General features: G+C 43.2%; 1 protein-coding gene and 1 long non-coding RNA gene across 3 annotated transcripts in view; one reads left to right on the top strand and one right to left on the bottom strand.

Annotated features, from left to right (window-relative positions):
• Nucleotides 1-11,755, top strand: part of LOC144311482 (uncharacterized) — a 34,114-nt gene extending 22,359 nt beyond the window's left edge. Inside the window, exons 2-3 of the long non-coding RNA XR_013377085.1 lie at nt 9,531-9,730; nt 11,277-11,755. This is a non-coding gene — a long non-coding RNA (uncharacterized LOC144311482). The remainder of the gene's footprint in view (nt 1-9,530; nt 9,731-11,276) is intronic.
• LOC144311481 (uncharacterized) overlaps nt 1-12,792 on the bottom strand; it is a 36,420-nt gene extending 23,628 nt beyond the window's left edge. Inside the window, exons 1-3 of one of the 2 annotated variants that reach the window (XM_077894074.1) lie at nt 11,238-12,792; nt 10,463-10,585; nt 9,450-9,582 (exon numbers count right to left, since the gene is read on the bottom strand). In XM_077894074.1, the coding sequence (XP_077750200.1) occupies nt 9,450-9,582; nt 10,463-10,585; nt 11,238-11,328 (347 nt within the window). In that variant the 5' untranslated portion in view covers nt 11,329-12,792. Of the gene's footprint in view, nt 1-9,449; nt 9,583-10,462; nt 11,182-11,237 lie in introns of those variants that run through there. The other variant, XR_013377084.1, reaches the window with a different exon arrangement.
• Between the last annotated feature and the right edge of the window lie 382 nt (nt 12,793-13,174).

The raw sequence follows: 13,174 nt of genomic DNA, 5'->3' as shown, positions 1-13,174 counted from the left end.
TATAAATATAGTTACATATGTTGAGGAAAGAAGTTCAAATATGTGGTTAAAAAGTAAGAGAGGGGAAGTTGTGGCTTCCATTAATAGTGTAATAGTTTGGTCAAACTAACCCTCCTTCAGATAACAATTATAAATGGGGCAAAAAATAGAAAAGAGCTATTTGAAAGTTCCTTTAAAGGAACTGGAGAGAAGTCACCCCTAAAAAGACAGGAACAGTGCTGGGTTAGAATTGCAAGTCTGTGGCCTTATGCCTGAGAGGATTTTTTAGTCCACAGATCAAGGACAAACCCACAATTTACTGGTTTGAGGAATCAGAGAATAAACATTAGGGCTAGCAGAGCAGCTGTAAAATTAGAGAAATCCTGGAAAGTAAGAAGCCACAATGAAACCTCAAAATGAATATAAACTATGACCAAATTTTTGGCTGATCACTGACTCCAGGAAGCTGAAAGAACTGAACAGAGATGTGTGCTGCTATCTACCTCAAAGAAGATAGAGTTTGGACTACAAGTCTGTGGGACCCAGGAAATTTAACAAAAATCTCCTGCCCCTGGACAAGCAGAGCAGGACTAATTCCATTTTGTGCTGCACCCGCCACCTCCTGTATCACCCCCACAGGACCTGCTTATTGCTTAAGGCACTGCCCCACCCTAGTCAAGCCGCTGGGCACACCCTAATCGGAAATCGGCTCATAACAATGTAACCCCGCCTTGTGCCCACCAGAACTGCGCACCCATTCTGACCAGAGTGATAGGCCAGTTCAAATTGATACTATAGGGTAAGATGTAATTCAATCGGCCACCTGCGTGTGGACCTACATGACTGTGCAACTTTCTGCGTATATTACAATCCCATTGGCCACTGGCCCCTATAAAGCTGCTACGCCTCTTAGTCTCGGGGTCCAAGTCTCTGCTCCGCTGTGTTGGGTATACTTGGACCCAAGCTCGAGCTTGCAGATAAACCCTCGTGTGTTTGCATCAGTGTTGGCTCCTTGGTGGTTTCTCAGATTCGCAATCTTGGGCACAACAAAGTCAACCCAAGATAACCACCTAGTAGAAAACAAGTTGATGCTCTTCAGAGGAACGTACAAAGTCCAGAACCTCTACAATGCATCATTTACTATGTCCACTATGTAATAAGAAATAAAGGCATAGAAATAAAAATGTAACCCATAGCAAAGAAAAAAAAGTTACTGACCCCAAGAAATACCACACATTGGAATTAGTAAACAAAAGCAATAAGCAGCTATTAGAGATGTGTTTAAGACTCTAAAGGAAAATAGTGTCATGCCTCATGAAGGAAATTGAGGAAGACACAAAAAAATAGAAAAACAAAAAAGCAAAACAAAACAAAAGAAATGGAAAAACATTTCATATTCGTGGATTGAAAAAACAAATATTGTTAAAATGTCTATGCTACCTAGAGCAATCTACACATTCAATGTACTGCCTATCAAAATCAACTTATTTCAGAGTTGGAACAATTAATCCTAAAATTTGTATGGAACCAGAAAAGATCCCAAATAGCTGAAGGACTGTTGAAAAACAAAACCAAAACTAGTGGCATCACAATTTGGACTTCAGGCTCTATTACAAAGCTGTAATCATCAAGACAGTAAGGTACTGGCATAAAAACATATAGATCAATGGAATAGACTACAGAACCCAGAAATAGACTCTATAGTCAACTAATATTCAACAACACAGGAAAGAATATCCAGTGGAAAAAAGTCTCTTCAACAAATGGTGCTGGGAAAATTTGACAGCTACATGCATAAGAATGAAACTAGACCATTTCCTCACACCATACACAAAAATGGATGATAGACCTGAATGTGAGATAGGAATCCATCAAAACCCTAAAGGAGAACACAGGCAGCAACCTCTTTGACCTTGGCTGCAGCAACGTCTTGCTAGACAGGTCTCCAAAGGCAAAAATGAACTATTGGGACTCCATCAACATAAAGAGCTTTTGCATAGCAAAGGAAAACAGTCAACAAAACCAAAAGGCAACTACAGAATGAGAGAAGATATTTGCAAATGACGCATCAGAAAAGGGCTAGTATCCAAAATCTATAAGGAACTTATAAACTCAACACCCAAAAAACAAATAATCCAAACAAGAAATGGGCAGAAGACATGAACAGACATTTTTCCAAAGAAGACATACACATGGGGCAGCCCTGGTGGCTCAGCAGTTTAGTACCGCCTTCAGCCCAGGGCGTGATCCCGGAGACCTGGGATCAAGTCCCATGTCAGGCTCCCTGCATGGAGCCTGCTTCCCTCTGCCTCTCTCTCTCTGTCTCTCATGAATAAATAAATAAAATCTTAAAAAAAAAAGAAAGAAGAAGAAGAATACATACACACGGCCAACAAGCACATGAAAAAATGCTCCACATCACTGGACATCAGGGGAATACAAATCAAAACCACAATGAGATACCACCTCACATCAGTCAGAATGGCTAAAATTAACAAGTCAGGAAACAACAGATGTTGGCGAGGATGCGGAGAAAGGGGAACCCTCTTACACTGTTGGTGGGACTGCAAGCTGGTGCAGCCACTCTGGAAACAGTATAGAGGTTCCTCAAAAAGTTGGAGCTACCCCATGACCCAGCAATTGCATTACTGGGTATTTACCCCAAAGATACAAACGTAATGATCCGAAAGGGCACCTGCACCCCAATGTTTATAGCAGCAATGTCCACAATAGCCACACTATGGAAAGAGCTGAGATGTCCTTCAACAGATGAATGGATAAAGAAGATGTGGTATGTAAATACAATGGAACATTACTCAACCATCAAAAAAATGGAATCTTGCCATTTGCAATGTGGATGGAACTAGAGAATATTATGCTAAGTGAAATAATCAGAGAAAGACAATTATCATATGATCTCACTCTTATATGGAATTTAAGAAACAAAACGGAGGATCATAGGGGAAGAGAGGAAAAAATAAAACGATGAAATCAGAGAGACAAACCATAAGATTCTTAATCATAGGAAACAAACTGAAGATCACTGGGAGGACAGACATGAAGGAGAGCACTTGATGTAATGAGTACTGGGTGCTATATACAACTGATGAATCACTGAGCTCTACTTCTGAAATAAATAATATATGCTAATTAACTAAATGTAAATAAAATTTTTAAAAAATAGGGCAGCTCGGGTGGCTCAGCGGTTTAGCGCCACCTTCAGGCCAGGGCCTGATCCTGGCGACCTGAGATCAAGTCCCACGTCTGGCTCCTGGCAGAGAGCCTGCTTCTCCCTCTGCCTGTGTCTCTGCCTCTCTCTCTCTCTCTCTGTATCTCTCATGAATAAATAAAATCTTTAAAAAAAATTTTTTTAAATACTGTCATAAATAAATAAATAAATCTTTAAAAAATAAATTAAAAAAATACTCTCATATGAGTGAATAGATAAGGAATCTCAACACAAACTAAAACTACAAAAAAGAACCAAATGAAAATTTTACAATTGAAAAGTACAAAACTGAAAAAAAAAATCACTGGATGATCTTAACAGCATATTGGAGACCACATAAGAATCAGCAATTTTGAAGAAAGCTCAACAGAAATTATCCAACTTGAAAAACAGAGAAAAAAATATTAAAGAGGGACGCCTGGGTGGTTCAACAGTTGAGCATCTGCCTTCGGCTTAGGGGGTGATTCTGAAGTGCCGGGATCAAGTCCCACATCAGCCTCCCTGCATGGAGCTTGCTTCTCCCTCTCCCTGTCTCTGCCTCTTTCTTTGTGTCTCTCGTGAATAAATAAATAAAATCATTAAAAAATATATTAAAGTGGGGATCCCTGGGTGGCGCAGCGGTTTGGCGCCTGCCTTTGGCCCAGGGTGCAATCCTGGAGACCCGGGATCGAATCCCACGTCGGGCTCCCGGTGCATGGAGCCTGCTTCTCCCTCTGCCTATGTCTCTGCCTCTCTCTTTCTCTCTGTGACTATCATAAATAAATAAAAAATTAAAAAAAATATTAAAGTGAACAAAACTTCAGTGACTTGTGGGACAGTATCAAGCAATAGAACATAAGATTAATTGGAGTCTCAGGGGCACTTGGATAGCTCAGTGGTTGAATGTTTCTGCCTCAAAAAATAAATAAATAAATAAATAAAAAGCTGAAGTAATTTCTTCTTGTTCAAGGAAGCTGAATGAAAAGGATGCCAGATGGCAACTCTGATCTACAGGAAGAAATGTGGAGAACAAATATAATAAACGTGGTAAATATAAGACATATACCTTATTTCTTTTCCTAATTTTAAAAGCCATACCTGCTTAAAGATAAAATTATTTTTAACGTAAAAAGATACACATAACAATGATAGCACAAAGGAAAGAGGAGGTATCTGGAACCATAGTTTCAAAAGTTTCTTTTTTTCAGGACACTTGGGTGGCTCGGTTGGTTAAGCATCAATCTCTTGATCTCAGCTCAGGGCTTGATCCCAGGGCTGTGAGTTCAAGCTCCCGTGCTGGGCATGGAGCCAACTTAAAAAAAAAAAAAAAAGTTTTGGGGCACCTCGGTGGCTCAGTTGGTCAAGTGTTTGCCTTTGGCCCAGGTCATGATCCCGGAGTCCTAGGATTGAGCCCTATGTTGGGCTCCCTGATCAGTAGGGAGTATCCTTCTCCCTCCAGCTTGTGCTCTCTCGCTCGCTCTATCTCTCAAATAAATAAAATCTTAAAAAAAAAAAAAGTTTCGAATTTTTAAGTGAAGTAGTACAGTATTAATTTATTCAACTGTGAAGAGATAAAGTAATCCTTAAAGAAAACTCATTTAAAAAAATACACAAACGTATAGCTAAAAAGCCAATGGAAAAATTAAAATGCAATACTAAAAAGTATTTGATTTACTCGAATAAAGGTAGAAAACTGTGGCTGTAGGGGAATGTTTTCCATTGTCTCTCTTGACTGGCTGGCTCCTCCCTTGGAGTGCACTTGACTAAAACTTTGTTTTGCTTTATTTTCATTTTGCTGTCCTGCAATTCTTTACTATGGCAGTGAAAAGAACTGAGGTTTCTTTTTCTTTCCATCTCATTCTTGGTAACAAAGGGAACCGTGGTGACTCTTGGTGGGAATGCAAAATGGTGCAGCTACTATGGAAAACAGTAGGGAGGATCCTCAAAAATTTAAAAATAGAACTACCATATGATCCAGCAACCCACACTACTGGGTATTTGCACAACTGGTATTTACGCAAAGAATATGAGAAAACTAATTCAAAAGGATTAGTACACTCCTATGTTTACTGTAGCATTATTTACAACAGCCAAATTATGGAAGCACCCCAAGTGTGATATATGAATGGATAAAGAAGATGTGATACACACACGCACACACACACAGAGGAATATTACTCAGCCATAAAAAAGAATGAGATCTTGCCAGTTCTAACAAGATAGATGGACCTAGAGAGTATAATAAGAGAAATAAGCCAATCAGAGAAAGACAAATACCATATGATCTTACACATATGTGAAATTTGAGAAACAAAACAAAGGAAAAACAAAGAGACAAACCAAGAAACAGTCTTTTAACTATACAAAACAAACAGTTATCAGAGGGAAGGTAGGTAGAGGGATGAAACGGTAAAGGGGATTAAAAATACACTTATCGGGCAACCCGGGTGGCTCAGCAGTTTAGCGCCACCTTCAGCCTGGGCGTGATCCTGGAGACCCAGGATCAAGTCCCACGTCAGGCTCCCTGCATGGAGCCTGCTTCTCCCCTTACCTGTGTCTCTCATAAATAAATAAAATATTTACAAAAAACAAAAAGAAAAAAAGGAATACACTTATCATGATGAGCACTGAGTACTGTACTGAATTTTTTGGTTTTTTTTTAGATTTTTTGTTTATTTATTCATGAGAGAGAGAGAGAGAGGCAGAGACACAGGCAGAGGGAGAAGCAGGCTTCATGCCGGGAGCCTGACACGGGACTCGATCCCGGGACTCCAGGATCATGCCCTGGGCCAAAGGCAGGCGCTAAACCACTGAGCCACCCAGGGATCCCCTGTACTGAATTGTTGAATCACTATATTATATACTTGAAACTAATAGAACACTGTATATTAACTTTATGGAGATTAAAATAAAATGTTAAAAATTGTAAGCTGTACAAATATAAGGAATTTATTATTAAATGTTTAATTTTTTTACTCTCCACCCCCCCACCAAAGACAATAACCAATTAATTACAGCTAACTAACCACAGAACAACTATAGTCCCATACCCACCAAGGCAAGCAAAGGCCAAGTCAGGAGCCTGCACTTCCACCCTAATGAGCCTATAATTAGGTGCCTAACCCCCCTGCTGTGGTTGTATCAGGTAAGGCCAAAGAAGGAGTTGGGACATTCACCCCCCAGTAAGAAACAGGGCCCTTGCCAGTGTCAGCATGGCCATGTGGAAAGCCAGGACTTCTGCCTCCACTTAACAATAATGGGGAGTTCCCATTCTCATTGGTGGTATCAGAGGAAGTCTACTGAGGTTGAGATTTTCCCCATTACCCAGCATACTGAGGCAGTCCCCATGATAGTATCAGCAGAGACCACGTGTGAAATTGGAACTCTACCCTGCATGGCAGCAATGAAGGGCTCTCCGACTTGGGTGCCAAATGGGAAACCTGTACATCTGTCTCTACTGGGTAGGAACAAGGTATTGTCCACCTCATTGCCGGAACTGTTGCAAAAAAAAAGCCAACTAAAACAAAATGCTTCAGTAAAATTGTATGCCCAGGATATAATTTAAAAATGTCCAAGTTTCAAAAAATCACTCTTCATACCAAAAACCAGGAAGATCCCACACTAAATGAAAGTAAAATATAAAGACAAGCAATCCATGCCAAAACTGAGATGACAGACATGTTTATCTGAAAAAGATTTTAGCAATCATAATAAATATGCCTCCATGAGGAATTATGAACATTCTTGAAACAAGTGAATAGAGGGGCACCTGGGTGGCTCAGTGATTGAGCCTCTGCCTTGGGCTCAAGTCGTGATCCTGGGGTCCTGGGATCAAGGCCTGCATTGGGCTTCCTGAGGGGAGCCTGCTTCTCCCTCTGCGTATGTCTCTATGTCTCTCATGAATAAATAAATAAAATCTTAAAAAATAAAAAATAAAAGGAAACAAGTGAATACCCTCAGTAGATAAAATGTTTTAGCAAAGAAATAAAACATAAATACTAAATAAAAACTTTAGAACTGAAAAATATAATAACCATAATAAAAACCTTAGTGGAGTGGACTCAGCAGCAGCAGAATGAGGGGAAAAAGGAGAATGAACCAGAAGACAGAAAAATAGGGGGGAAAAAAAGTGAGAAATTACCCAATCAGAACAAAAAACAGCAAAAAATAAAACTACACACACACACACACACACACACACACACACACACAAACGATTAAAGCCTGAGGGATCCATGAAACTATAACAAAAGATTCATGCCATTGGAGCCCCAGAAGAATAAAACAAAGAGGGGCACTTGGGTGGCTCACTGGTTGAATGTCTGCCTTCAGCTCACGTCATGATCCTGGGGTCCTGGGATCGAGTGTCACATCGGACTCTCCATGGGAATCCTACTTCTCCGCTTCTCTCTCTGCGTCTCTCATGAATAAATAAATAAAATCTTTAATATAAAAAAAAGGGGGGGAGAGAAGAAAGAAAGCAGGACTGAAAATGGACTAAACCATAGCTACAAACTTGCCAGATGTAGGAAGAGACATAAACAGGGTATGGGGGCATGAACACAAAGGGAAACCCTCCCTGACACCCTCCAACACACAAGAAAAGTGCACTCCCTCAAAGGAGGAATTTGAAGCCTGTAGCCCCTGGAAAGTAACAGTAGCAACAATAAAGTATGACCTATCACAATTCCTGACTAGACTGACTCAACTCATGCTGACAGCCTCACTCAAAAAGAAGCATGTCCATGTCTAGGTGTCAATACTATTTATCTTATTCTCTACAATTCTACCCATGGTGCCAAACATTTGATTAAAAAATTACAAACAAAGGCAAGAGAAAACAATAAATTGTCATAAGATAAAGTAATTATCATAACTGAACTGTGCAATGGCCCATTAGAACTATTAATTAGAGACACTGACTACAATATGTTAAAAACCTGAATGAAAAAGTTAGACAGGATGCCTGAACAGATGAAAAATCTTAACAGAGAAATGGAATCTCTAAGAAAAAGAGTCCATGGGTAGAAATAAAATCACACAGTATCAGAGGTAAAGAATTTCTGTGCTGGGCTCATCAGTAGACTCAATACAGGAGAGGAAAGAAGCAGTGAACTTGAAGACTGGGCAATAGGAAATAGAAACATGAGGAGACATAATAATAATAAAATTAATAATAGAAAGAAGAAACCAGCACATAACATCTGATAGCCGTTTGATAATACAAAATATTCTACAGATGTGATTAGTTTCCCAGACAGAGAAGAAAGAGAAAATGGGATGGAATATTATATACTTAAAAACATAAAAGCCAACACTTTCCAAAAATAATGAAAAACATCAAAACACAGATCCAAAGAAGCTAAAAGAATCTCACATAGGAGTACACACAACATCACCACCAGAACCACCAAACCGCTTAAAGCCAGAGATAAAGAGCAAATCTTGACATCAGGAGAATAAGGTACTTTAAGTAAATTGTGATAAATTAAAGGTATATACCCCAAACACTAAAACAAGGTATGTCTCTACATGAGAAGATGAGATGGCTAGTGATGTCTATTCTGGCCACTATTTTATACTTTTTCTAAACTGAATATTTTAGTTACATGAGTTAAACATAAAAACAAAGATTCCAAATAACACCAACTTAAAAAGACACATTCCTTAAGAAAAAAAGCTACATAGTGGAAAGGGGGAAAGACCGAGGAAGTAGAGAGAGTGTGTGTGTGTGTGTGTGTGTGTGTGTGTGTGTGTGTGTACCAGAGGGGCTGGTGAAGGAGTCCCTCCCAGCCCTAAGTTCTATGAATAAGAGGGAGGCAAGACACTGGAGCCACTGTGGCTCTGATCAGCCTGGCACCAAAGGAGCCTCTAAACCGAAGGCACCCTGAGGGCAGGAAGCAGGTCTGTTTTATTCACTGTTCTATAATCATCATCTAGTTCCCAGGCTTAGCCAGCAGAAAATATGGGTTGAAGGAAGGAAAAGAGGGAAGAGGAAAGCTTGCTATCTGGCAGCCAGTGATAGGGGAGGGAGGGAGGGTTGGAGGTGCAGAGAGAAAAGGGGAGGTTGACACAGGAATCTGAGAGAAAGAGCACCAAGGGTGGCGGGAAGCAGAAAGCCTTGATCTGCTGGGTCAAGCTGTGGACATGTCAAGAGCCACAGCTGAGCAGGGCAGGCTTCAGGCCTTGAACGGTGCTGGGGCAGGATGGCCCCGTCCTTTGAGGCTACAGGAGCACAGAAAGGACTAAGTGAATAACTCACCAGTTCAAAGAATGGCCAATCTCTACGGTTGTTTCTAGTGTCACCGTGGTATCCAAACCAATTTGCACCCTTGGTTTGCAGAAAGGCAGGGAGAGACGCCCAGTGTCCCGGTCTCCATACGGGAGCTTGTTATCTGGAGAAGAAGACAAGAAAAGAGCATCTCTGATTTGTGGCCTGCAAGTTCAAGTGCTTGTCATCTACAAGGTAAACAATACATACCCGTGGAAAGACTGAGTGATTCAGCCAACAGGAAGAAACGGCACATAGTCCTGAGTTGCCAGGTAAGAAGGGACACCAGCCACCCTGCAATGGCCACCCTAGTGGCCATCTCCCCGCAAACCCTCACCTTGCCCCCACCAAGGCCTCCAGTTTCCAAAAGCACCACCACAAACAGGCTCTGCTACAACTTTTATAGCCAGTCCCGCCCATCCTGGGGTCTGCATGGGGACTCCCCAAAGACCCAGGGATCCCTCAACAAGCACTTCTTCTCCTGATACGTCTGTTGGTCCAGTCAAGGGTCGGTGGCAGTCCAGCACCAGATCCAGGACCCTTTTGCAACTTTTTTTTTTTCAAAGGATTTCACTATCACTTTATTCACTATCACATGTGATGCTTTAGAGCATAATCAAATACTGTTACACTGATTTCAGCCCTGGCTCAAACAATGGAAACACTAATTTTACAAACAGTGCCAGAACCCAGAACAGGATTCTTTTCACAGTGCTTAATGGTGGAGTTTGCAAGGAAGAGCCTAAAGCCAAGCCCTGTAGGGAGTTTCCAGAGTAAAATTCTAGCAAGCTGATTATAGAGATATGGTGACATTTACTTAAAACCACCACCCACGGGGATATCCCTGATGTGTTCTGGCCAGGACCCCTTTTTTCAACTTTTTAGGAAAAACACCCTTCTGGAGCTCTCCACTTTTGCCCCCGGGACTCCTGAGAACTACCGCCCCAAGATGAGGCAAACATCACTCAGGTGACTTTGCACGTCCCACCTACCTTCCCACCTACCTTCAGCGGCTGTCAGAGAGTTCTGCAGGCTCCCTGCAGTCTGGGTGGCACTTGGCTCAGCCTGGCAAACTCCATTGGCCATAAAAATCTGATAGACGTAGACTCTTAGATTCTGGAAATGTACTAGAATTGGAAAGTGAAATTGGGCATCACGAGGCTCTCCAGGCTCTGCCTTCCCACAGGTCGGTCAGGAGGAACCACATTCTCTGGGGCCCTGGCAGCCTGGACAGTGGCCAGTTCCCAGGCCTCATGAGCCGCCTGGCTGAAAGTTGGGGATTTCTGGGTGCCTGGCTCATGCCTGGGAGGGGGCATGCCTGCCCGAGGACAGACAGGATCCCCCTCTACTCCCAGGGATGGACTGTGCTGCCCGGGGAAGGTCGGGTCCTACACTGTAGCTCCCCCAACCCCACTCATATGGACCCATCACCATCTTCCCAGTCCCTCCCGAAGGGCAGCCCACGTTGCCTTCACCATCCACAAAATCTTCTTTGCTCCCTTTCCACTCAAATTTAGGGCTCTCAGCAATAAAGCCTGAGGAACTGGGGAGTGTCAGGGATTCAAACTGAGGTGGGAAGGAGGTGAAGTAAAATCGAAGGCGGGGGAGGAAGGACAAAGGGAAGAGCAAGGACAAAAGTGGAGGAAGCAAAGGAGAGGAGGCAGAGAGGGAGGAAACACAGTGGGGTGAGGGGGTGAAGGCTATGATCACCTCTGAGGTTAAAGGGAGGCCCTGGGCCTTGCTCTTCACCTCCCCGAGGCCCACCAATTCACAGCTCACCTGAAACCGGTCCCCAGGGTTTCTTCTTTTGCTTTTCAGGAGTGCTTTCTTGCCAGATGCCCAGCCCGATGCAGAGGAACTGCACCAGCATCACTGGCAACAGCACCAGCACCACCAGTAGAGATGGGATGCTGAGACTCCTCTTGCACCCACGACCAGGGAGCAGAAGGCAGGACAGAGCCACAGGTGCACAGGCCCTGAGTATCTGGCTTTATAACCCTGGCTGGGAGGGGCCCCGATGGGAGCTGAGACAAAGGGCTGCACTCTCACTGCAGAGTGAACAGAGGGCTGGTGGGAGCCCTAGCCTTCCTGCCTGCCTCCAGGGGGGTGAGCACACACCACCATGTGACTGCCCATATTTAGAGAACATGCTCCTCAATAGAGCGTGAGCGCAGATTTCTCAGATAAGGATGGGCACCCAGAGTATTGCTGGGGAAAAAAAAAACAAAAAAACACTAAACCAAACATCCTGTTTAACAAAAAGACAGTCTAACCATGAGGTGATCTTCCTTAGGGACTCTAGCAAGGGCCAGCCAGTCTGGTCCTGAACCCGAACCTGTAAGGACCCCTCAGCCTGTAAGTGGCGAGGGCTCCAGCCTTGGCTGGGGACCCCCTCTCCAGGTTTCTGTTGCCGCAATAAAACCTGTGTTTTCCACAGAGCCACAGTTTCTCTCTCTCTTCTTCAATCCCTTGCTGGTGGGTTAACCTCAAATTTTGGTGCTGAAACCTCTCTCTCCACAGTGACAAACCCCTTATATCTTGCAACTCAAGATGCAGCGGGCTGCAGCCGCCCATCTGGGACTAATTCTCGAATCTTGGTTGGGCTCCCTGCTTCTGACCCTGTCTCTTGGCCTTGATCTCCCCGTTGTTTCCTTCTCTTCTCTTCCCAGGGGCTCTGACCGGGACCACCTCCCCTTGCTGGGCATCACATCCAACACTGGCTGTCTTCATGCAGGTGTCTCCCATTTCCCTTCTTGGAACTGGCTCATAGATCTTCTGATTGCCTGCCAGGAAATCTGGGCACAGGTAGCACCTGGGAGATGCTTCCCTGGCTACTAGAGCGTGCTCTCAGGGGATGCCCTCTGGTTGTGCCTTCCTTCAAAAAATAGAAGTTTGTGGGGTTGCCTCTCCCATATTTTTTGTTTCCTTGGGGACTAGAATCCTCTTCTTGTCAACCTCCATCATGGGTCAGATCCCCTCCAAACCCCCTTGTGACACCTCTTGGATGTCTTATCTGTAACATCTAAACCTTGGGCCCAACCTCCAGCATTAAGCCAAAACATCTCATTTTCTATTGCAATGTGGCCTGTCCTCAGTACCAACTAGATAATGATAATCACTGGTCCAAAAAAAAAAATGGCAATTTAAATTTCCAAATATAACATGATTTCAGAAACTTTCTCCAACACAAGAGAAAATAATCCAACATCCCTTATATCCAGGACTTTGTCTACCTCTAATCTAGATTTTCTCCTGTCAACCCTGTTTGACTTGTCAAGTCCTTCTCAACAGAAAACCCCATTCCTTCCCCTCTTCCCTCCTGAAGAAACCTTCCACCTGCAATTTCAATCAGGCAGACACAATGGCTCCATTACCACCCCTCACTTATCAGCCCCCTCTCCAGCCCAACCCTTAGCACCTCCTCCCCCAACCCCCTGAAAAAAAACCTCATGCTCTTCCTCAGGGAAGTGGCAGGGGAGGAAAAGGCATTGTTCACATTCAGGTGCCACTCTCCCTTGCAGACCTTATTCAAATAGAAAGTGCTTGGGCTCCTTCCTCAGGGCACCTACCACCTTTCTAAAAGAATTCCTATACATCAACCAATCCTATAATCTTACCTACCACAACATCTATGTCATCTTCTAGTCTACCCTCTCCCCTAAGAAGAATCTGGGAAGTATCTGGGTAGCAGCTCAAATTCATGCAGACATCCTCCA

The sequence above is a fragment of the Canis aureus genome, chromosome 3, assembly GCF_053574225.1.
Source record: "Canis aureus isolate CA01 chromosome 3, VMU_Caureus_v.1.0, whole genome shotgun sequence".
Lineage (NCBI taxonomy): Eukaryota > Metazoa > Chordata > Mammalia > Carnivora > Canidae > Canis > Canis aureus.
This window is presented reverse-complemented; position numbering and strand designations above follow the sequence as displayed.